General features: G+C 58.9%; 9 protein-coding genes across 9 annotated transcripts, besides 11 other annotated features; 2 read left to right on the forward strand and 7 right to left on the reverse strand.

Moving 5' to 3' along the window:
- Positions 1-205: 205 nt before the first annotated feature.
- On the reverse strand, positions 206-940 carry EKO05_0005040 (uncharacterized protein; the record flags this gene model as incomplete). Its single annotated transcript, XM_038945720.1, has 1 exon — positions 206-940. The coding sequence occupies one exon, from the start codon at positions 938-940 to the stop codon at positions 206-208; it is 735 nt and encodes a 244-aa protein (XP_038799582.1).
- A 746-nt stretch (positions 941-1686) lies between these two features.
- EKO05_0005041 (uncharacterized protein) lies at positions 1687-3165 on the reverse strand (the record flags this gene model as incomplete). Its single annotated transcript, XM_038945721.1, has 1 exon — positions 1687-3165. The coding sequence occupies one exon, from the start codon at positions 3163-3165 to the stop codon at positions 1687-1689; it is 1479 nt and encodes a 492-aa protein (XP_038799583.1).
- Positions 3166-4617: 1452 nt separating this feature from the next.
- Positions 4618-6156, reverse strand: EKO05_0005042 (uncharacterized protein; the record flags this gene model as incomplete). The annotated part of the gene is made up of 2 exons (XM_038939371.1): positions 4618-5169; positions 5221-6156. The coding sequence occupies 2 exons, from the start codon at positions 6154-6156 to the stop codon at positions 4618-4620; spliced, it is 1488 nt and encodes a 495-aa protein (XP_038799584.1).
- Positions 6157-7057: 901 nt separating this feature from the next.
- Positions 7058-7142: a tandem repeat.
- Positions 7143-7420: 278 nt separating this feature from the next.
- On the reverse strand, positions 7421-9442 carry EKO05_0005043 (Methylamine--glutamate N-methyltransferase; the record flags this gene model as incomplete). Its single annotated transcript, XM_038945722.1, has 1 exon — positions 7421-9442. The coding sequence occupies one exon, from the start codon at positions 9440-9442 to the stop codon at positions 7421-7423; it is 2022 nt and encodes a 673-aa protein (XP_038799585.1).
- Positions 9443-9574: 132 nt separating this feature from the next.
- Positions 9575-9612: a tandem repeat.
- Positions 9613-10069: 457 nt separating this feature from the next.
- Positions 10070-10116: a tandem repeat.
- Positions 10117-10161: 45 nt separating this feature from the next.
- Positions 10162-11397, forward strand: EKO05_0005044 (uncharacterized protein; the record flags this gene model as incomplete). Its single annotated transcript, XM_038945723.1, has 1 exon — positions 10162-11397. The coding sequence occupies one exon, from the start codon at positions 10162-10164 to the stop codon at positions 11395-11397; it is 1236 nt and encodes a 411-aa protein (XP_038799586.1).
- Positions 11337-11368: a tandem repeat.
- Positions 11398-11787: 390 nt separating the features above from the next.
- Positions 11788-12738, reverse strand: EKO05_0005045 (uncharacterized protein; the record flags this gene model as incomplete). Its single annotated transcript, XM_038945724.1, has 1 exon — positions 11788-12738. The coding sequence occupies one exon, from the start codon at positions 12736-12738 to the stop codon at positions 11788-11790; it is 951 nt and encodes a 316-aa protein (XP_038799587.1).
- Positions 12739-13306: 568 nt separating this feature from the next.
- On the reverse strand, positions 13307-14166 carry EKO05_0005046 (60S ribosomal protein L13; the record flags this gene model as incomplete). The annotated part of the gene is made up of 5 exons (XM_038939205.2): positions 13307-13704; positions 13760-13810; positions 13860-13968; positions 14033-14063; positions 14114-14166. The coding sequence occupies 5 exons, from the start codon at positions 14164-14166 to the stop codon at positions 13307-13309; spliced, it is 642 nt and encodes a 213-aa protein (XP_038799588.2).
- Positions 14167-14677: 511 nt separating this feature from the next.
- EKO05_0005047 (uncharacterized protein) lies at positions 14678-16222 on the reverse strand (the record flags this gene model as incomplete). The annotated part of the gene is made up of 1 exon (XM_038945725.1): positions 14678-16222. The coding sequence occupies one exon, from the start codon at positions 16220-16222 to the stop codon at positions 14678-14680; it is 1545 nt and encodes a 514-aa protein (XP_038799589.1).
- A 196-nt stretch (positions 16223-16418) lies between these two features.
- Positions 16419-16465: a tandem repeat.
- A 27-nt stretch (positions 16466-16492) lies between these two features.
- Positions 16493-16529: a tandem repeat.
- Positions 16530-16688: 159 nt separating this feature from the next.
- Positions 16689-16726: a tandem repeat.
- Positions 16727-16815: a tandem repeat.
- Positions 16816-16847: a tandem repeat.
- A 58-nt stretch (positions 16848-16905) lies between these two features.
- EKO05_0005048 (uncharacterized protein) lies at positions 16906-20313 on the forward strand (the record flags this gene model as incomplete). The annotated part of the gene is made up of 1 exon (XM_038945726.1): positions 16906-20313. The coding sequence occupies one exon, from the start codon at positions 16906-16908 to the stop codon at positions 20311-20313; it is 3408 nt and encodes a 1135-aa protein (XP_038799590.1).
- Positions 17057-17094: a tandem repeat.
- Positions 17185-17220: a tandem repeat.
- Positions 20314-20579: the final 266 nt, after the last annotated feature.

The following is a 20579-nucleotide window of genomic DNA, read 5'->3' on the forward strand; positions in this document are numbered from 1 at the left end:
TCACAGTCTGGAAAGATCAGGCTTCCAAATGGTCGATGTCTCGGCTTTTGCGGCTAGGACAATGCCGACAAGATAAGGCGATGTATCCAACGTGGATCACTGTGTCGAGTGAGGTCAGTCGAATACGCTCACCCAAAACGCATAGCGAAAGATTTGCAGTTCTGACAAGAACAAAGACCCCTTCAAGAACTTGTCATGTTTTTGATCATTTCTCATATCGAGTGATTCCGTCGATCTCGTACACAAGCTCCTGCGGCGCGAAAGCAAATGCATTTTCGGGTGGTGAGGAGCCTGCTAGCTCTGGGGATCCGTACGGGCCATACTGATGGGCCTGGAGCTCAACAACTCCCTGCGGATGAGAATGTTTCTCGACCATCTTCCCATTCGTACTCTGGTATACAGACGGATTGATATCTTTATCCTTGCGTCTCTGTCGCTTGAGCACGCAGAATATAACGACAAGAATGGCAATCAGTACCACAGCTCCAATGCCCGCCCCGATCCCTGCTTTTGCTCCTGTTGAAAGTCCGCTAGTGGACGCAGCTGCACCCAACTGGCCATTCTCCTGGAAACAACCCTGTAGCCCCAGAGTTCGACAGTCACTTGAGAGCTCAGATACCAAGTCAGGGTCCACCATTGCTGCGTCGACTGTATATGTCTGAGTTTTCGCATCGCTCTCTGCAAAACTGGCGTTCATGAGCCAACAGCTAAAGTCGGTTGTACCATGTGGTGTGAAGTCGAAGCCGTAGCACAGCGGTGCTTTCATAACGCAGCTGTCGAGACAGTCGGACCATGTGAGCTCATCTGTTGGGTCGAGGAAGTCGACCACCTTCTGGATATCCTTCCCACATAGGTTCTTGAATGGGACGGTCAGGCCGTTTCGGTTGTAGATCGAGGTATCGCCCCGACAACCGCCCTGTGCAATAGTAGTGGTCGCCATCAGGAGCAAAGCTCCAAATGAGTATCGAGGGTAGAACGAGACGAGTTCGGTTGTATGCAGTGTCGTGTGACTTGAATCTCAGATGAATACCAAGTAGGCCAGCACGAACGGGTCGAGCGATTATAAACCGCAAGAGGTGGCAGCGTGCAAGCTCGCCGATGTATATTCGTGCGCCATCTATTGCTTTTGAGCTTTGGATTCAAAGTTAATTAAGCGATAGGCTCTTGTTGTGTTGGGCTGCAGCCACAAATACTGGCCATGGACTGGACCACAATTCCGTCCAATGGCAACCTCGTAAGCTACGCATTGAGTGCAGAGCACCATGCACAGATCTTCAGCTCTTCAGCCTTACGCAACTCGCAACAATTTGTCTCGCTCAACATTCGAGAACACATCAGTCTAGCATTCTGAAATATACGCTATCAGCTTACAAGTATGCTGCTTCATGTCGCGTGGTGGCAAGCGTGTAGTACGACCAGGGTTTGGAGTGTCACAACATTACTTTCACCACGCCAAGTTCGGCTCTACTTGGCACGGCGCCACCCCAATCACGCATTCTCATGGCTTCTCGTTGCACCTCGACCAGCCTTCATCGTCCCACAACGCTGGATCCACGATGCCACAGACGAGCCCGGGTAAGAAATGTTAGACAGCAATCAACGATGCGTACTGATCATCCTCGTGGTCCGTGGAGAAGCGAATCATCATATCCTATCGGATGTGCATTGAACAGTACCAGAAAACTGCTATACCTTGACCTTGACAGTCCACTGCCTTCCCAAGCACGCCCATCGACTGAACAAGAACGAGACCATGCTCAGCGCAAGAATTGCGCAGAAGAAGCCCACCATAGCCTGCGGTCCAACCCTCTCGACTAGCTCGCCACTGATCGGAATACAGACCAGCGTAGCCAGGCTCGCTAGGAAGTAAATCGAACCGTAATACCTTCCAAACTCCTCGGCTCTGCAGAGCTGCCCGATACACGCCGGCGTCAGTGCCATCCAGCTACCTGTTCCAAATCCGAAAAGGGCGGAGAAGGCGTAGAGAGCGGGAAGGGAAGTTGACCCAAATGGGAGCCAGAGAACGAGCATGAAGATCAGAGTGAAGAGGATCATGATAGCAAGAGTGTTGAAGCGGCCGATCTTGTCAGCGGCGTAGCCTGGAAGGATGCGACCGAGGCAAGAAACGCCGTTGAGGATAGCAATGAGGTAGAACCCAGTATCTGCAGAGAACTTCGTGGATAAGGTTGCGTAGGTCGGTAGGATACCCAGAGCACCGAAGAGGACCACCTCGAAACCAAAGACACTGACAGTAAACAGGCTCAAGCGTAGGTCGGAGTAGATAGACAGCGATACGATGGCCTTCTTCCTCGCCTCTGCCGAAGGTGGAAGGCGTGCTTTGATGAGGATGTTGCCAACGATGAAGCAAAATAAGAACATAAAGCCAAGTATGCGAAGCGACCAGGCATAACCGTACATGGGTAGTGTAGTCTTGAGCACGAGCGGAATGACGAGACCACCACAGCTCGAGCCCATCATGGCGATACCTTGGGTCAGTCCTCGCCTTTCCTTGAACCAGTGCGCCACAGCCGCCAAGCTGGTGGTAGTCAACAGCGCGCCTGCAATGCCCCCAAGAATCCCGCAGCATAGCATCATCTGCCAGAACGTCTTACACTCGGCGAGCAAGAAGATCATGATCAGCTCACCAATACTGCCGCATAGCGCAATCCAGCGAGGTCCGTAACGGTCGAACAGCGGGCCAACGAACAGCCCTAGAGCAAGCGAAAGGTACACAAATACCGACGGTATCCATCCGATCGTACTGGCTGTCATATCTGCGAGCTGATGCTGGCCCCAGTAGTCTTGCAGTGTACCTATGGAGACCATGAAGCCGAAAGACGGAAAGAGAAGGAGCCACGCTGCTAGTACGACGAGCCATGCGCGCACGCCACCTTCTGGAAAGGTATCTCGATCGATTTGGCTCGCAACTTCCTCATCTATCGTCTCACCGCGTTTCTCTCGCTCTGGTCTTGTCCGCTGGTGAGGTGTGATCCCGTCATCATCCCCTGCCTGTGCGTATTTCTCCCCGTGGCTCTCTCGCCTGGATCGGCCAGTCAGTCGAGATACCGTTCGCACCAATCCATCCCACACTTCCTCTGGCTCTTCAAGTGCCTGTCCATCGGTTGTTGGGCGGACATGCACTGCTGGGTTTGTTGCCGGATCCATTTTGTCGTATTTCCGATTTGTTGGTCCTCTCGCGGGCCGTGATGAAGGCGTTCCCTACAAGCAATACTTACGTAGTCAGGCGTCGAGAACACCGGTAGCGGCCGTTGCGGTGCGGTCCGCTTGACGCCTTATACTATAGGTGCTCTGGCTTTTTTATCCGAATGCGTCACCCAGCTCACTCCGGCTTGGCGCGACCCTCCTATGATAAGCGTTCACCGCGTCGTGCATTGCGTTTTCATGCGTCCTTGCACGCCCTGTAGGTGTAGCGTAATATTTGGCAAAGTTTGACTGCACCATCCGGATTGGGAAGCCTTGCAGCCTTTGGTGGCAAGTAGGACTCGGTAGGGACAAAATCGAAGCTCTCAATGAAAGGGGTTTAACGCATCCACTCACAAGGCAAGAGTACGTAGCAACAAAGCGCTGCAAAGGAAGCTGACTGATCTACCCTACCTTTGAGGGTTACTGCTGTGTGTGGGGAGAGTCATCTTCTGCAGGCCAATCAGCCACCCTCGCCGCCCTCTTGATTGGTACAGACAAAATTCACCAAATATCATTGTAGTGGATGTCAACGGACAAGTCTGGGACCCGATTCATCGACGGTTCAGATGCCCCGCTCTAACTGTCGAAGAACTCCGAATCATGACATATTTAGTCCGAGACGGTCGATCGTTGAAGTGGATTGAACCACTGCCTAATGTGTGCGCCAGAAACGCCACCGCTGGAGGCGTGTCTCTGTTTCGAAACGATTAGAATGCCCCGAGGAAGAAATTGTTTGGCGACAGAAAGACTTGGAGAGGGTATTCTCCAATTTGCATTGCCTTGTAGCCAACGTCAAGATTGGAATTTAGGTCCGTTCTCAATTCTGCGAGGCTGTCAGTCTTGCAAGTCGTCATCGCAATTGATGGACATCCGCGAGCGACTTTCCTAGCTTGGCTAAATCTCCCAACAGAGCATATCGATCGCTCAGCATCGACTTGTAACCTCCTGCACCACAGCCACCGTCCTTGAACAGGGCTTTGTCTCTTCTTCCTGCGTGCTTGTGTACGCGACTCAACGTCATCCAAAGCATTAGTGACTTGAGAAGCAACCCTGGTGGAGTACATTGCCCGCTAATCTTGATATCACTTGCAAACGTGTCGCGCGTAGAGACGGACGTGGGATGGGAAAAGCATGCTTTGTGTTTTTGGAGGATGGGGTTGTGCGTGTGCGGATAGTTTGGATGGAGGATGTGGAGATGGAGGTCTGTGTGCAGAAAGAGGGTAGGATTCAGGTGGTGGGAGCCATGAACGGGGGTGGTAAGAGGGTATGCACAATGTTTGTTCGTGTTGAATGTGGATATCATTACTATCATTACGAACAGCCGTCGTGTGTTCCTCCCTATAATTAAGAGCGCGCTGGCGCTATGTCATGTACAAATACATCTCTGTTTCGTGCAGCAGTCAAGCGCGGCGCTTAACCAGCCTGGTAGAGACCGAGAGCGACAACGTGGGGGTTGATCATGCTCAGGTTGAAGGGAGTTAGGAACATGTCAGTGTCGGTTAGAGCAATGAACATGGTATCGTTGGCCGCAGGATCACCCTGGTACACCTCAGATGCAGGCTGGTATGTGTAACCGGTATTGTTTCCGGTGAGGGTGAGCGGAGTGTAAGTCAAATTGAGCTGGGCAGCCCACGCGACAAACTGGGGAGCTCCAGCGAGATTGCCAACAGCAGTCACATAGGAGTTGTTTGGTCCTACTAGCTGACCTGGTGCATCCCAACTCAAGTCAACACGCTTGCCGGGGAAGCTCAGTGGTTCCGATCGATTTCTGCTGATTGCCGGTCCGCAGCCATATCCAGTGACATTGAGATTTACGCAACTCTCGTCAGGGGGGATGGTGGAGTCGGAAGGGTCTCCAGTGCGGTTACCAGTGACTTCGTAGGGTTTGGTGTCATTTGGGGAAAAGCGATTGGGGTTGGGTTGGTTGACCACGTGAAGCGCAGGGTAGTTGGCCCATGCCAGACGCTGTGACATATGTTAACTCAAGATTAGGTGGCCGGTGCGGCACATGCTTACCGTTGTGTTCTCGGGGCAAGAACTGATGTAGGGAGCCAGGTAGGTCCAGGCCCAGGACTGGGGAATACCAGTCTCGAACCAGACGGGCATGGGGTGGAGACCAAGCATCTGGCGGAAAGACATCTGCTGGCGGGCCTCGGTGGCGATGGACTGAGCAAGGAGCTGACCAACCTCGCGGGAGTCGAGGTGGTTGATGAAGCCCCAGACACCAGACTCGCCCCAGCGGGTAAGCTTCTGGTTGAAGTCGATGAACTCGCGGACCGTGCGGAAGGGGTAGTCGTATGTGCACTGGGGAGCGGCCGTCTCGCCAAGCATGTTGGAGAGGAGGGTAGCGTGGCCCGACTCCTGGACTGCCATAAAGGCAATGTAGGCGCGGTCCTCAGCAGTGAGACCAGCGTCGATGAAGTCCTGGTCCGAGAAGACGGCAAGACCGTTGTTGAACAGGTCAAGCTCAATCCACTCCTGGTAGAGACCAAGTTGGATGGACTCGTAGTCAAAGTCAGAGTTCACCATGTAGCGAGGCTCAGAGCCGTTGGTGCCGAGACCACCAGCCGGGGTGTAGGGGGCGGGCATGGGGTTCTGAGGCGAGCCATCAGTGTTGTAGTAGGTGGCAGTAGGGTTGGGGGGACCAGGTGCAATGGCAGCACCGAGGGTGGCAGGTGCCTTTGCGGCTCCGGTGGTGGTGGGGGTACCAGAGAAGGGGCCGTGGCTGGTAGCACCGGTGGGGTCGGCGCTGATGCGAGGGGGAGCCGAGCCAGGCTGTGTGGGCTGAGCAGCGACCTGGGAGTCAGGGCCGAAGCTGGTAGCAGGTGTGCCAGTAGGGAACTCGACCGAGAACGAAGCATCGGCGTCAGTGTAGCCAGCAACCTGGGGCTTGGGTGCGGCTGCGGCGAGCGCTGAGAGCAGCGCAGTGCTGAAGATGGCCTTGGAGAGCATCTTGGCTTGGAGACTGGCTGTGGGTGAGGATGAAGGGAGTGAAGTGAAGGGCGGGCGCGTGAATTGAATATATACAGAGGCAGCTCGCTGAGCGCATCACCTCGCCATCACTCACCGACCACTCACTGACCACTCACTGACCAACAATGACAGCAGAGAAATTGGTGCAAAGCGTCTAGTGCCAATGACTTCATGACCATCTCAATGAGGAATTGGATCTTGCAGGCATCGAAAAGCTGGACAATGACATGCGCATCGCAGGCGTTGGGACATGGCAAAGAGCAGCACGAGCCAATCACAGCAGCAGCAGCATGCCTGCCGGAGCTGCAGAGTGGCCCGGGCGTCTGCGCGAACGCGTGGTGGCCAGGATGCGTCGCTCTCTGCCGAGTCCGCGTCCGTGTTTGTTGTGACGTCGGTCTGACACGGTCGAGTTGACGCGAGTTTGGACTCTTTGGAGCTCTAGCGCTCCCGTGCCGACCGATGCGCCACCATACGCAGCTTACGTGAGCCATTCCACAGCAGCAGTCTTCTCTTCCGCGGAGCGCTGTACGTCTCATCAGCCGTCTCTCTTGCTGCCGCAAAGCCTGCAGGTACCGATGCGGCGAGCTCCCCACACCCCCATGGCCCCGTGCAACAAATTTTGCTTGTCAATATCAGACCCTGGGCTGATTGATCGCACAGCCCGTCGCACCATCATGATCCAGGTATCCGACTCCTTCCTTCACCTTGTGCGCCGTGTGCTTCTGACGGCCCAGGCAAGTGGCCCGGCGTGCTGGTTTACCTAAGCTGCGAGCATCGCTCGTCCATCCATGATGTAAGATGCGCGTATTTCTCTCACCTCTCGATTGTGTTGGCTCTCACCTCTCGATTGTGTTGGCTCTCACCTCTCGATTGTGTTGGCTCTCACGTCTCCATCGTGTTAGCTCTCACATCTCCATCGTGTTAGTTCCCCATCTCCATCGTGTTAGCTCTCACATCTCTATCGTGTTAGTTCCCCATCTCCATCGTGTTAGCGCATTGCCCATACCTAGTAGCTACCAAGTCGCGTAGTTACGAGACGATGGCGACAAACATTTATAAGAAGCTGAGCAAGCGGGCACACTTTCAATGGCGATCTGCTAGTATTCATTCCACTGTCAACCACATGTCCAGGACGCGCCTCCGTCTCTGCCGTCCCTGATCGCCTCTCAGTCCGGCGTTGAGGACTGACAGTCCGCCAACGGTCATGACGAAGCTTTCAGTAGCGCGCCTGCTTAGTGGTGCCTCACTTTGCCCGCGACATGGGGCCCCAGTTCTCTCGCGGTGCAAGCTGATAGCGGACGTACTTGCCTCTGTCGGCATCTCTGCCCAGCGTCTCGTCAAACTTGACTGGGAACTTCGTGCCCAAGTACGAGGCTCGCCAAGTCCTCTCTGTGTCTCCCATCTCGACATCAGCGCTTTCCCCATGCTGCGCCGTCGACTCTGCCACGCTGGTGACGTCCTCCCCTGCGCCGTTGCGCTCCTCAGCATGCAGCACCGGTTTCGACATGATTGCGCGGCCTGCAGTGTGCTCCTTGAGAGGATTCGCGAGGGGCGCTTTCTGGCGGATCCATTCTGTCATAACGTGCCAGATGTCTGTCCAAGACGCATCCGTCTTGATCGACCCAGGCTTGCAGTGGCTCATTGTCACCCGGAAGCCAGCGTGTCGGAGCGCGCCGCGCAGGGCTGCAGTCGGTGGCGCAGAGCAGTGCACGACCCGGGAGACCGAGCTGGGGATGAAGAAGAACGGGTGGTGATCCACCTTCGCAGGGTCAGACTTGGGAACGAGAGGGTCAAGGACCTGCGCTCTGTTCTCCTTCTTTGGCTTGACCCCGAACGTGATCTCCTCCATAGCTGTGCGAAGCATACCCTCTATCCTGTCCATGGTAGGGTACGTCTCGCGATCAACCTCGTTCAGCTGCGCGAGCACTCTCTCGATGAATCCTACATTGTGCAGGGGACCACCGTACATGGGTCCGACAACGTGCGTCTTCGTCCCGCAGTGTCTGCAGTGCTCATCTGCCGAAGGACCTGCGGCGAACCCATGCTTGTAGAATGGGTCGCCGTTCTTGTTCTTTGTGACCTTGTTACGCGCGAGGAACTGCGTTGTCCACGCGCCGCAGCCGTTGTCACAAGAGTAAACAAGCATCGTCTTGCCAGCGAGGAGCTTCACGTCGTTGGGAGCTTTGCGCACTCGTACAAACACTCGGAGGTAGTAGTCAATGGAGAGAGACAGCAAAGGCTCTATCGCCATACCATAGCGTGCAGCTGACGATGCAATAGCATGAAGAACCAGCCGCAGACCTCCCTCGTGGCAGGACTCGCCCTTGAAGGGTAGGCCGCCATATTGCGAATACGTCTTCTCTAGGTAGCCATGTGACGCGAAGATGGCGGAATCTGTACAGGTGACGCAAAGCAAGCCGTCGTCGTCGATCGCCTGGATGGCCGAGTCGATGAAAGGTGCTGCTGTGCCGTACGGGTCCAGGTCAATCACGTCGTAGCCCTTCTGGTCGCAGTAGCTGTACATGTACGCTATGGCGTTACCCCTGTTGGGCTTGATGGTGTCTTCCAGCTTGTTGTGCTTTACGTTGAGCTTGATCGATTCCACGGCACTCTTCGACATGTCGTTGGACGTGATGGATGTCGCGAAAGGAATCTCTTTCGCATAACGCAAAGCTCTCAGACCAGTTGCAGAGAGAGCGTCGAGTATGGTAAACGGTGCTCTCCACGGTGTGGGTCCTTTTGAAGTAGCTTCTTGCCCGTCGTGCGCTGGTGCTGCCTCGGCCACTTCTGCCGTGTCTCCATTCCCTGCGAGCTTTTGCTTCTTTGCAGGCGCAGCGCTGTCGTCTGCCTCGCCTTCTGCCAGCTTGCGCTTCAAGGTGGCCTCCTCGTCTCCAGCTGCCGTCTCCTCCTCCACTGCGCCTTTCCCTTGGCCCTTGTGCTTCTTGGGCCCTCTCTTCAACTGTTTCGCACGTCTATCCTGCTTCCTCTGTATCGAATCGAGCCCAAATGTTTTGATCGCAAGCACGCTCAGGTCGCGGTTAAACTGCTGAATGGGGTTGTAGAAGACCTGCTGCTTCTGTGTGTCTTCCTTGGACATGCGTGGGTCGGTCGATGTAGGTGTGTCGTGGGGTACGAGGATGTGCGCCAGTCCCTCCTTGATCGTAGTGTACTCTTTCCCCTCGTGGCTGATGTTCTGCCCTACTTCAGGTGCTGCGTCAATCGTCTTGGCTTGTGACTCAGCCATGGCAGCGTCGGTGGATGTCATCTGGCGCGAGATAGGAAGGTTGCGACTGGGAGAGCAAGAGCTACGGGTAGCCCATAACCCGCGAGAAAATATTGGGAGCTGTCGGCGGGCACCCAAGACGCGCAAAACTGGGGTGAGAGAGGCCAGCTTCGCCAGCTGTCAGCTATCAGCTATCAGCTATCAGCTATCAGATTTCCAAGCCGTCCACCTAGGCTTCACAGGTGTGAGGTTGGCACAAGGTTCGCTGTGACTCGTATCGTGATCCCAGTTCGCGTCGCGCTCCAGAATTTTGGGTACCACGTTAAGCTTATCTTAGCGCATCTCTCTTGCGAGGTCTGGCACTTGCATCTCGGGCTACAACACAAGCACGAGCAACACGACACCGGTTGCAGGGGGCAGCAAAGTGGTTGGTCTCATCTGATCGTGTTCGCAGTGAGATTCAAAGTTTGCAATGTACCTCAGGACGTCTCAAAGCACATGTACCCGCCGTGAGAACGCCGAGAGGTAGGTGGTTGCCTGTTGGCTCCTAAAACAGCCTCCCCCACGACGCGAGTCTCACTGGCGACCGTAAAGTAAGCATAAGAGGCTAAGCCCCCATTCTCCTTTCCGTTCTCGTGTTGTCTCTCTCGTTGTTTCATGCCTTTCTTGCTGTCACACTGTCATACTGTCACACTGTCATACTGTCATACTGTCATCCTTTGCTGCCGTCACACCGCACTGCACAGCCCTTCACCAGCACCATGGGCAAGGCAGCTCCCCCACCAGAATACCGCGACGACCCAGACTCCGTCTCCCTGCACACCACGCCCGACGACTACACGTACGACGATGCACCCGAGATATCTGACCTACCTGGCCTGCCTCCCTCGTACGCCGACAGCGAAGCCGACGCCGCCGCTCCACGAGCACCCATTCGACACACGCCACCACCCACCACCCGCACTGACCATGGCTCGCCGTCCTTCCGCAACGGCAAGCCTCAGGTATGCTCGACGTCGACATACATGGACGCACGCTACGACAGCGACCCCGTCTTCCTCGAGGCCGCGCTCCACTCCTTCGCCGCGACCGCTCCAGTACCGTTGATATACATCATGGGCTCTCACAAAGAGACTACGAAGCGCGGCGACAAAAGGGAGACACACGACATCACCGACTTCCGCATCGTTCTCAACATCTCCCCCTACCTGCACCCCAACTTTTCTGCTGCAGACACCTCGACCATGAATCTGGTCACCGCCTCCAACGGCGAGAAAACCCACCGCGGCACCATCCTCAAGAAGCGCGCGCCCGGCGTCGTACAAGACATCGAGCTCAGCACCCCAGCACCGACTCTGACAGAGTGGTGCCACCGCTTCTGCGCCTCGACATCCGCGCTGCGCATCTTCCGCCTGCGGAAGGCCGTCACAGGGCTCGACGAAACCCATGTCCGCAACCGCTTCGAGGGGCTCATCCGCAGCACAAACTACCGGGGCCACATCAGCATCACCTTCCCGGTGGAGGACGAAAACACCGACATCTACACCTCGCACCGCGTCAACACGTGGCGCAACACAAAGTGGATCTGCTGGCTCTTCTACCTGACCTTCCTGTGGCTGTTCACCTGGCCGCTGCTGTGGGCCACGACGAAGCGCTACGCCGTCGTGCGCGCAGAGTGGCCGTTCAGCATCTCCGCCAACGGGCAGAAGGTCTACACCACCGTCTCCGAGGAGCAGTACCTTGACCGCTGGAGCACGGCCATTCGACGACTCGCGCTGGACAGGTACCAGGGCGAGGCGAGCGAGGAGATGATGCGGGGCGTTATCGATCGTCCTGCTGATCCGCCCATGCCGGGAACAGTCAGTACAGGCCATGCGGGCGTGCACAACGCGGTGGGGTTGCTATCTCAGGGCTTCCAGGTCGCGAGGGCGCTGTCGAGTGGGAGTGGGAGCGGGCTAGTAGGGGGAGCGCAGGGCGGGTGGGGGCATGATAGTTAGTTAGGCGAGGTGTTGTAGTTCTGCTAATTTGGTCTCGCTGGTAGCCATGTTCAATTCGATCATGTGCAACCACGGCTGCTGTGTCATTTCTTCTCCCTGCTGTATGGAATCGGTATACAACCCATCCTCTTCACAGAACTCCTCGCCTCGTGAAATCGCCGCGTCGTCGCGTGCTGGATTCTCGTATCGTTACATCCACTCCGTCACATGGAGATGAAATACCACTCAGTCAACGCTCTGCCAACGTCTCTCGCTCTCGCTCCCTTGCATACATGTCCTTCTCAACCCTGCCGTACACACCCACTCAACCCTGCCGTACACACCCCCACTCACCTCACCGCTTCTCACCAAAACGAACATTGAACAAATAGCCAATTCACTTTTCGAGGTCTACACCCACTCCCACACCTCCTCCACGACCCACTCCACCCCAGCGCACTTGACCGTACCGCCCACCTGCAGCGTCTGCGGCCGGAACGTCGCGGTGCAGGGCAGGAACGAGGAGCCTGTGCGCGCTGTGCGGAGCCAGGTATTTTCTTTTCCCGCAGCGGCGGTGGTGGTGGTGTCCAAGTCCAGGCCATGGCCAGCGACGGCGCTCTGGCCAGCACGATTGAACTCCCAGCGCTCCGTCGAGACACGGTCCCCATCCACGAGGAGCGCCTGGCATAGCTGACCGACGCGCAGCACGACGCCGCGGGACCGCGTGGCTGCGTTTTCGTGCCGCAGGAGGACGCTGGACTTTGAGCGTGCGCCTGCGCCTGCGCTGCGCACGCTCACGTCGACCCAACCCTCCTCGTGGTTCGCGACGCGGCCCAGCGCTGGGTGGAACGCTACTCCGCATTCCACCGTTCGCGACGCGGACACGGCGTACATGTCGCCCTCGTCCAGCTCGGCTTCGTCGCCCGCCCGGACCCGCGAATCTACCCAGTGCGTCCACACCGAGTGCCCGACGACGCCGTACGTGGCGTGCGGCGACGCCGGCGACACCGTCGAGGACGAACGACCCGCGAACGCCCATTCCAGCCGTGCGGTCTCGCCGCGGTTAGGCAGGGCTGACTCCTGTGGGTGTTGGGGCTTGAGGTAGCGGATGTCGATGAACCATCTCCCCGGCGTGGTGAGGACGAGGGTCGAGGTGGGTTCGAAGGGGTGTGGGGGCAGCTGGAGGGGGTTGATGAGCGGGAGGCCGGGCGTGTAGGGTACGGGGGTCCCGGCCGGGAGGGGGTGCGGGAGGTGGTAGATGTATTCTCGGATCGAGATGTTGGCGCTTCCTGGTGAGGGGGGTGGGGGGCTAGAGGTCGTGGGTGGGGTGTAGGTGTAGTCTGATGGTGTTGGGTCGGCCATTGTGGTGGGGTGTGGTTTTTATGAAGAGGGCGGAGGGGGAAGAGGCGGTGGGAGGGAGATTGATAGTTGGCTGGGTCCAAGAGTGCCGTGGTATGGAGTGGTGTGAGTAAGGTCTGGAGGTGAAAGCAAGTCGTCCACCGGTGTTTGGACGCTTAGTTGGGGCAATGGTGCCTTCTTCCAGATGGACCGATCGCTGGGTTCCAAGTAATGTCAACTCTCCAAGTAATGTCGGAATGTCAACTCTCCAAGTAATGTCGGAATGTCATGTCCAAGTAGTGTCAGGATGTTGAAGTGGGGTGACGGCCCCGCCCAAGTGGAACGCGTGCAAGTGGATCGTTTGGTACGACGATTCTTATCATCTCGAAGAAAAACGCGCGACAGTACAGTGACTCGGCATATGAGCGACGTTCATGGGGGCATGTTGCATTTGCAAAACTAGGTATCATTCACAAGCTGTCTTTGACAGACCTAAACGCCGCCCATGCTGGGAGTATCCATCACCAGACCCTGACTTTTGAATCCATCATAAGGCATAGCACAGAACCGAATCACCACTTCAGCGAGTAGCTTATTTCTTCTTGTTCTCCTCCTCCTCGGCCTTGGCCGCGGCGCGAGCAGCGCGCTTGCCGACGAGGCGGGCCTCGGAGCGGGCGTCGCGGAGCTTCCTGTAGGCGTTCTCCTCGCCCTTGTAGTCGCCAATGGCGCCCTCCTCGAAGACGGGAGTGTTCTTGATGGGCAGGATGTTGCTGCGGACGACGTTCTCGCCAGACTTGGCGGCCTTGACGTCCTCGGCGGAGGCGTCACCCTGCTTGGTCTTGCCGTTGCGGCGGGGGAACAGGATGAGGCGCTTGCGGTACTCCTGGAGGCGCTCGACGTTGGCCTTGAGGGACTCCTCGGAGAGGTTCTGGCGGCGAGGGTCGACGGAGATACCGATGGTGCGGGCGAACTTGCGGGGGATGCCAGCAGCTGGTGCGAGTTAGTGGGTGTTGAGGATGAGGAGGGTGACGAGGGACATGTGTACCCTTCAGCTCAACGAGCGAGAAACCACGGCCGGGCCTGACGCGGCGGTTGTCTATAGCAAGTCAGCAGATGCGCTGCGCCTTCGGTCCACATCCACATACACTTGACGGTAGGGCATCGCACAACGGGGCGGAGGAGGTCGACGGGGCGAGGAGCGACCTTTGCGGCCTTGGCAACACGAGCGTTGCGTCTGGACTTCTTCTTGCCAGGCTATTCGAGCGTTAACATCTGAACACAGGCGCCACTGCTCTCAGCGGAGTGAGAGGGGATTTACCTGGTCGAAGTGCACGCGGACGTAGCGTTGCCTGGGAGAGTCAGCCAAATTTGCGCAGAGAGAGACAATAGCGGCGCATACCAGTCCTTGTGGAAATGGTTCTTCTGGATCTGCTGGTTGTGCTTGATGGCCATTTTTGCAGATTTCTACAAGGTCAATTAGTCGGCCGTCGTTGGATTGCGCGGGCGCTGCGTGGTGTGCGTACCTGTCGATGGACCTGTGGTTAGTACGGGCTGACGGCTGAAGTTGGAGCTTCGCGAGAGATTTTGCAGCCAGGCACGCTAGCGGTGCGTAGCGGGTCGCTTACCGCGGAGCAACCATTTCGCCGGCCTTGGCGGTGGACGTCGAGTCGTCGAAGCACCATGCTGCCATGCAACACGACGGGCGATGAATTGGAGCGTGTTCATTATTGAATTGTGCAGCGATACGACTGCTACAGACTATGGTTGTGCGCTCTCAGGAGCCCTGCTCAAACGCTGATATCGAACAAGAGGAAGCAGAAAGGCCGGTGCGCTACAGCAGCAGCCAACAGAAGGGGATATCATACCAAACCGTGCAAAAGTCAAAACAGATCGACCCCGCCAATGCAGAGGTCGTGAAATCGTAGCTAGTAGTGGGCGTCCTGCGACAGTGATCAGGACCGAGTTAGTCTCGCAAGCCTCCGATGCCTAGACCTACGCCGTTATCAACGCGTGCCCGCTTCTGCGGACTGGCGTGGTGACCTGCAGACCCCGGCCGGCGCTTCTCCAGCTCGCTCGGGCGTGTGGAGCTGTGGCCCTTCTTTACGTGGCCGAAGATCTTGCTCTGCACGAGATTCGACGAGGGCGGTGCATGCATGGCCTTGGGTGTGGTCGCTTCGCGAAGCATGCTGGCGGCCATCTGACTGGCTTGAGACTCGTTGACCTCGCCGCCTTCTCGGTCGGTGCAGGCCTCTTCCTCGTCTATGCTGGAGGCTGTGATGGTCGAGTTGGAGCTCTGTCGGCGCTCATGCACAGTCTTCTGCTGGTAGTGAGCAGGTGGCGCCGATTGGGGAATGGCTGTAGGCATGTAGCTGGGCGGGGTGCGCGGTGGCCTAGCATAGGGATGCGATCGCCTGTTGGGGGTATTGGGGAGGGAAGACATGGACTGCGCACCTCTGTGGTGCCCTCGAGACCTCGGTGCGTGTGTGGCGGTCCTTGGCGTGGCAGGCGCTGTGGTGGTGTCCTGGCTCAACATCTTGTCGGCGAGGAGGAGCGCCTCGAAGTTGTTCTGTCCTCGCATGTTGTCGTGGGAGAGTGGGGTGCGATGCATGCGCCTGGGCGTGGGTTGGCGGGGCGTGCCAAAGACGGAGCGCGGAGAAGCATGCTCGCTCATGTGCTCGAGAAAGGGGGCCATGTGGTCTCTGTTCTTGCGGATCCTGGTCTTGAGGCGGTCGTTCTCTTCTATCAGACTGGCCAGCTCGCCCTCGCGGTGCTCGGTCAGGCGCTTCTGCTGCTCGAACCAGTCGCGGAGCTGCTCGTTCTCGGCCCGCAGGATCTGGTTCTGGCGGCTCATCTCGGCGATGACGATGGCGTTGGCAGCGTTGGCAGCGGTGGCAGTCTCGGCGTAGCTTTGTTCGGGCGGGGCAGCGGCCTGGCGGCGGTGGTCTTCGGCCTGCTGCAGGACATCCAGCTCCCTCTGGGCCATGGCCAGCTCGACGGCCATGCGACTGGCGGCCTCCTGGCTCTCCATGACGGCCATGCTGTGCTGCAGCTTGTAGTGGGCAGCGGAGAGCCTGACGTCGCGCAGGGCGTTGACGAGGCTGTCGACCATGGAGCGAAGCTTGTCGGCGGAGGCATTGTTGACCTGGTCGGGGGCGTACAAGACGGCGGCGGCGGCGTCGACGAGGGCGGCGGTCTGGCTGTGGAGAGGGGCGGTGGGCGGCGTCGAGGTGAGCTGGGGCGTGGCTGGGGTTGGGGTGCGGAGCGGGGCCGGGCGCGCGGTGGGGAGCTGTGACGAGGGCGCGGTGGGGAGCTGTGACGAGGGCGCGGTGGGGAGCTGTGACGAGGGCGCGGTGGGGAGCTGTGACGAGGGCGCGGTGGGGAGCTGTGACGAGGGCGGCGGCGGCGTGGTGGAGGTGGAGATGGAGGGGGAGGTGGAGGGGGAGCGCGACTTGAGCTGGGGCGTCTCGTGTCGCGGCTCCTCGGTCGTCGGCAGCAGCGCGGGGTCCATGGCGTGGCGGGGCGGGGTGCTTGGAGGGACAGCGGGCGGTGTTGGGAGAGGGCAGGCGGTGTTGGAAGGGAGCGCGCGGCAGACGGCCTAGGATGGATTGGGCGATTGCGGTCGCGTTGGCGGCGCGTGGCGCGTGGCGCGGGCAAGTGTCGCGAAAGCTGTGCGACCGTGACGCGCGCAGCACGGAGAGAGGGCAGGCGGCGGTCGTGGTCGTGGTGGTGGTGGTGGTGGTGGGCGAGGTGGGGAGGACGCTGGGCAGCCGGGGCGTGCGCGGTCGAGCGGTCGAGCGGTCGAGCGGTGGAGCGGTGTCGTTGGCGCAGCTGCCGTCCCCACTTGTGCGGACGCCCCGTCGCCCAAGCAACGGGCGGGCGCAGTGACGCATGTCGAGCCCAGCGCTGGAAATTGTCCAACAAGGGCGAGAGGCCCAGTGTCCCTGCGCGGTGCTGCCACAGCTGCCAGCAGGAGTCGGTTCACGGATTACGGATTACGGATTACGGATTACGGATCACGCATCACGCATCACGCATCACGCATCACGCATCACGCATCACGCATCACGCATCACGCATCACGCATCACGCATCACGCATCACTGATCGCGGATGACGGATCGCAGATGACGGATAGCTGCATGAAGTGCATCGACCGCGACGTTGCCCGCTGAAGCCGCGCCCGTCGTGGCCATGGATCCGTCGTCGAGCCTCCCACGGCCCTCTGGCATTCCCAGGCCCGCGACCTCGCGTCTGCCCGTCCTGCGACCCTCGGGCAGCCAACCCCAGCTGCGGTCGCCAGCCTCGAGCAGCCAACTGCGCAAGAAGCCCTCGCTGGCCTCGACAGCACGCCCAGCACGTCCAGCACGCCCAGCACAGCCCTCGGCGCCGTCCAGGGCACCCGCACCCGCGCCCACCGTCCAGCGAAAGCCCTCGAGATTCTCCCTCGTCGCCCCCCCGTCCGCGTCCTCGACCGCCGCCACCACCGCCACCGCCACCGCCACCGCCGCCCCGCCGAACACGAACCCGCCGCTGACCAAGCGACCCAGCCGCGCCTCCCTCGTCCCCTCCTCTGCGCGACGCGTGAGCGGCATCCCTGGCTCCGCCCTCCCGCCACCGCGCAGTGTCTCGAGCACCCAGCCCGCCCCGACCTTCAAGAAGCCCCTCGCGCGCCCGCCCTCGCGCCAGACCAGGACCCCCTCGCAGCCCCTCCGCACCCCGAGTGCAAGCCGGGACGACGATGTCCTGGGCCGTCTGGATGGCTTCCGCTCCGCCTCGCGCGCGTCCTCGAGAGCCGACTCGCGCCCACGCTTCCACGAGAGCAGCGCCTCGCCTGAAGACCTGCCAGATGCCCACCCCGAAGACGTTGCGGAAAGAAAGCCCCGCCCCTCGCTCTCGGACAGGACCATAGAGAGCCTGTCGCACCTGCCCTCTTCGCCTGCAAGCGGCAAGGCCAGGCGCCGAAGGTCCAGCTTCTTCGGCCAGGACAACCCCATGCCACCACCACTGCGGCCCGCCTCCGCCATGTCGAACAAGAGCAGTGGCAGCAGACCCACCACCAGCGATGGCCCCGCCCACCGCCTGCCACTGACACCCGGCAAGCCCAGTGCGCCCTCCACACGCCTGTCCATGACGGTGCCCGGCAAGAGGAGCGTCAGCGCCGTTGCCTCCACGCCCACCACCACGCCAAGCCGCATCTCGTCCACGTCGCGCCCAGCCACCGCCATCAAGAAGCCAACACTAGTCCCCACACAGAACACCCGCACGCCCTCCAAGCCAGCGCCTCTGTCCAACAGCAAAACCCTCGTTTCCCGCACCCCAAACGCACCTCCACCCGTCAACGACACCTTTGGACACGCCCTATCACCACCGGGCACCGCTGCCACACCCCCTCCACAGCCACCGACTGGCTCTGTCCGCAAGCTGCCCAGCGCCTCGGCTGCCCTCCGCAACTCCATCGCCCAAGCCAAAGCAGCGCGGAAACAAGAAATCGGCGACTCGCCCAACGGGACACGGAACGAGGCCTTGAACGCCTCGAACGCCTCGAACGCCTCGAATTCCTCAATCGCCTTGAGAGAGCAGATTGCAAAGGCCAGAGAAGCTGCAAAGCGAAACAAGGCCGGTCCCGTTAGAGCAGACACGCCGCCCAAAGACGCCATCATACCTGACCCAGATGAAATTGCCGGTTTCGACTTTGGCCTTGGCGATCCTTTCAACCAGGCCTCAAAGGGCGCCGTATCCGTATTGCGCAAGCGTGTCGACGGCGCCCGTACAACCGGCCGTCTCAACATTGCAGGCATGCAGTTGAGCGAGATGCCAGACGAGGTCCTCCGTATGTACGACCCCAACGACACCACCGTAGCCTGGGGCGAGATAGTAGATGTCACTGCCATCGTGGCAGCTGACAACGACCTGGAGACGCTGCCCGACGGCATGTTCCCGGACGTGGGCGTGGAAGACTGGATCGACCTGGACGAAGCGGGTCCGCAGTTTGGAGGTGTGCAGAGCCTCGACTTCCACGGCAACCTACTGCGAGAGCTGCCCACGGGTCTTAGACGGCTTGCTGAGCTCACGAAGCTCAACTTGTCCAGAAACAAGCTCGACGTGGGCGCACTCCAAGTCATCACACAGGTGACATCCCTGCGCGAGCTGAAGCTTGCCGAGAACAACCTTGTAGGCGAGCTGCCATCCAGTATGGCAAGCCTGACCCAGCTGGAGGTTCTGGACGTTGCAAGCAACAAACTCATCAGCCTGCCAGCCGAGATTCGAGAGCTTACTCAGCTGCGGAGTCTCAATGTGGCCGACAACCAGCTCCGGACAGTACCAATGGAGCTGTTCACAGCGACATCTCTGACGGATCTGAACGCTACCAAGAACCGCCTCGAGGGCGCTTTCTTCACTGTACCGTCTGCACCGCTTCTGCAGGACCTGCGACTGTCCGGTAACACGATTGCCGCTCTATCTGGGTCCGACGCACTGGATCTGCCTGCTTTGAGATACCTGGATCTTTCGGCAAACAGACTGTCTTCATTGCCTGACATGACCTCCTGGACCAGTCTCGGCACAATCCTTCTGGGCGAGAACAAGATCGCCGCCTTCCCGGACGGCTTCTTCTCCTTGAACCAACTGCGCATGGCTGACTTCACCGCCAATGAAATCGCCAAGGTGGACGAACGAATTGCGTTGATGGAAGCACTGGAGAACCTGACCCTCGCCGCGAACCCCATCCGCGAGAGAAGGTTCCTCACAATGAGCACCGACGACATGAAACGCGACCTTGCTTCACGACTACAGCCCGACGAGTTTGGCGCCGCTGATGACGACGTCGACGACTTCTTGACCGGGGAACAGGCACCCGAGGTACCGAATGGCTGGACTGTAACACCGTCCGGGACACTCGATTTGACCAACAGAAGCTTCACGGAGCTCGATGACGATGCTCTCATCTCTCTAGCAGAGACGAACGACATCCGCCAGATCAACCTTCAGGACAATCTCCTCCAAACAATACCAACAGCTTTCGCACATCTCCCTCACCTCACCATCCTGGACCTCACCAAGAACTGCATATCGAGTCCATTGACCAACGCACTCGACCTCCCCAAGCTCCGCGACCTGCGGCTATCAGGCAACAAACTTCATTCCCTGACCCCGCTCAGCGCGCACCTTACCGCACCCTCTCTCCAGACCCTCGACGTCTCTCAAAACCGCCTCACAGGCCCCCTACCCAGTCTGCGCGATTCGTTCCCGGCTCTCATCACCCTGATAGCGAGCGACAACGCCATCATCGACGTCCCCGCAGACTCCCTCTCCGGCCTCAAGATGGTCAACCTAAGCAACAACAACATCGAGCGCCTGGACCCGCGCATCGGCCTTCACGCCGGCACCCTCACCAGCCTCATCGTCGAAGGCAACAAGTTCCGCGTCCCCAACTACCAGATCCTGAGCAAAGGCACAGACGCCATCCTCGCCTGGCTCAAAGACAAAGTCCCCCGAGACGCCAAGGGCCGGAGAGATAGCTGGGCCAGCCAGGGCACGGCGACGGGGACTGAGGGCGGGAGCGAGTTCTTCGACGCAGAGGATGGCGTGGATACGTGGTGATTTCAACGCGGAAAGGGTATAGGTGTTTGGTCCGGTGGCTAGAGGCTACCTTTTGTTCCCTTGTTCCAGCTTCGGTTCTTGTATATTCTTATGGAGTAGGTAACTGTTCTTGGCTTGTCAGGTCACGTAGTGGTGAATCATACTTTGGCATGTTGCACGTGTCTCTCCTTGCTCCGCAGCTCCTAAGCAAGACGTTGGGTTTGCACGGTCGCCAGTACGAATGTCCATGTAAACGCGGACGTCTTCTCATCCCAACAACGGCGCTC

Source organism: Ascochyta rabiei, chromosome 7 (assembly GCF_004011695.2).
Source record: "Ascochyta rabiei chromosome 7, complete sequence".
NCBI lineage: Eukaryota > Fungi > Ascomycota > Dothideomycetes > Pleosporales > Didymellaceae > Ascochyta > Ascochyta rabiei.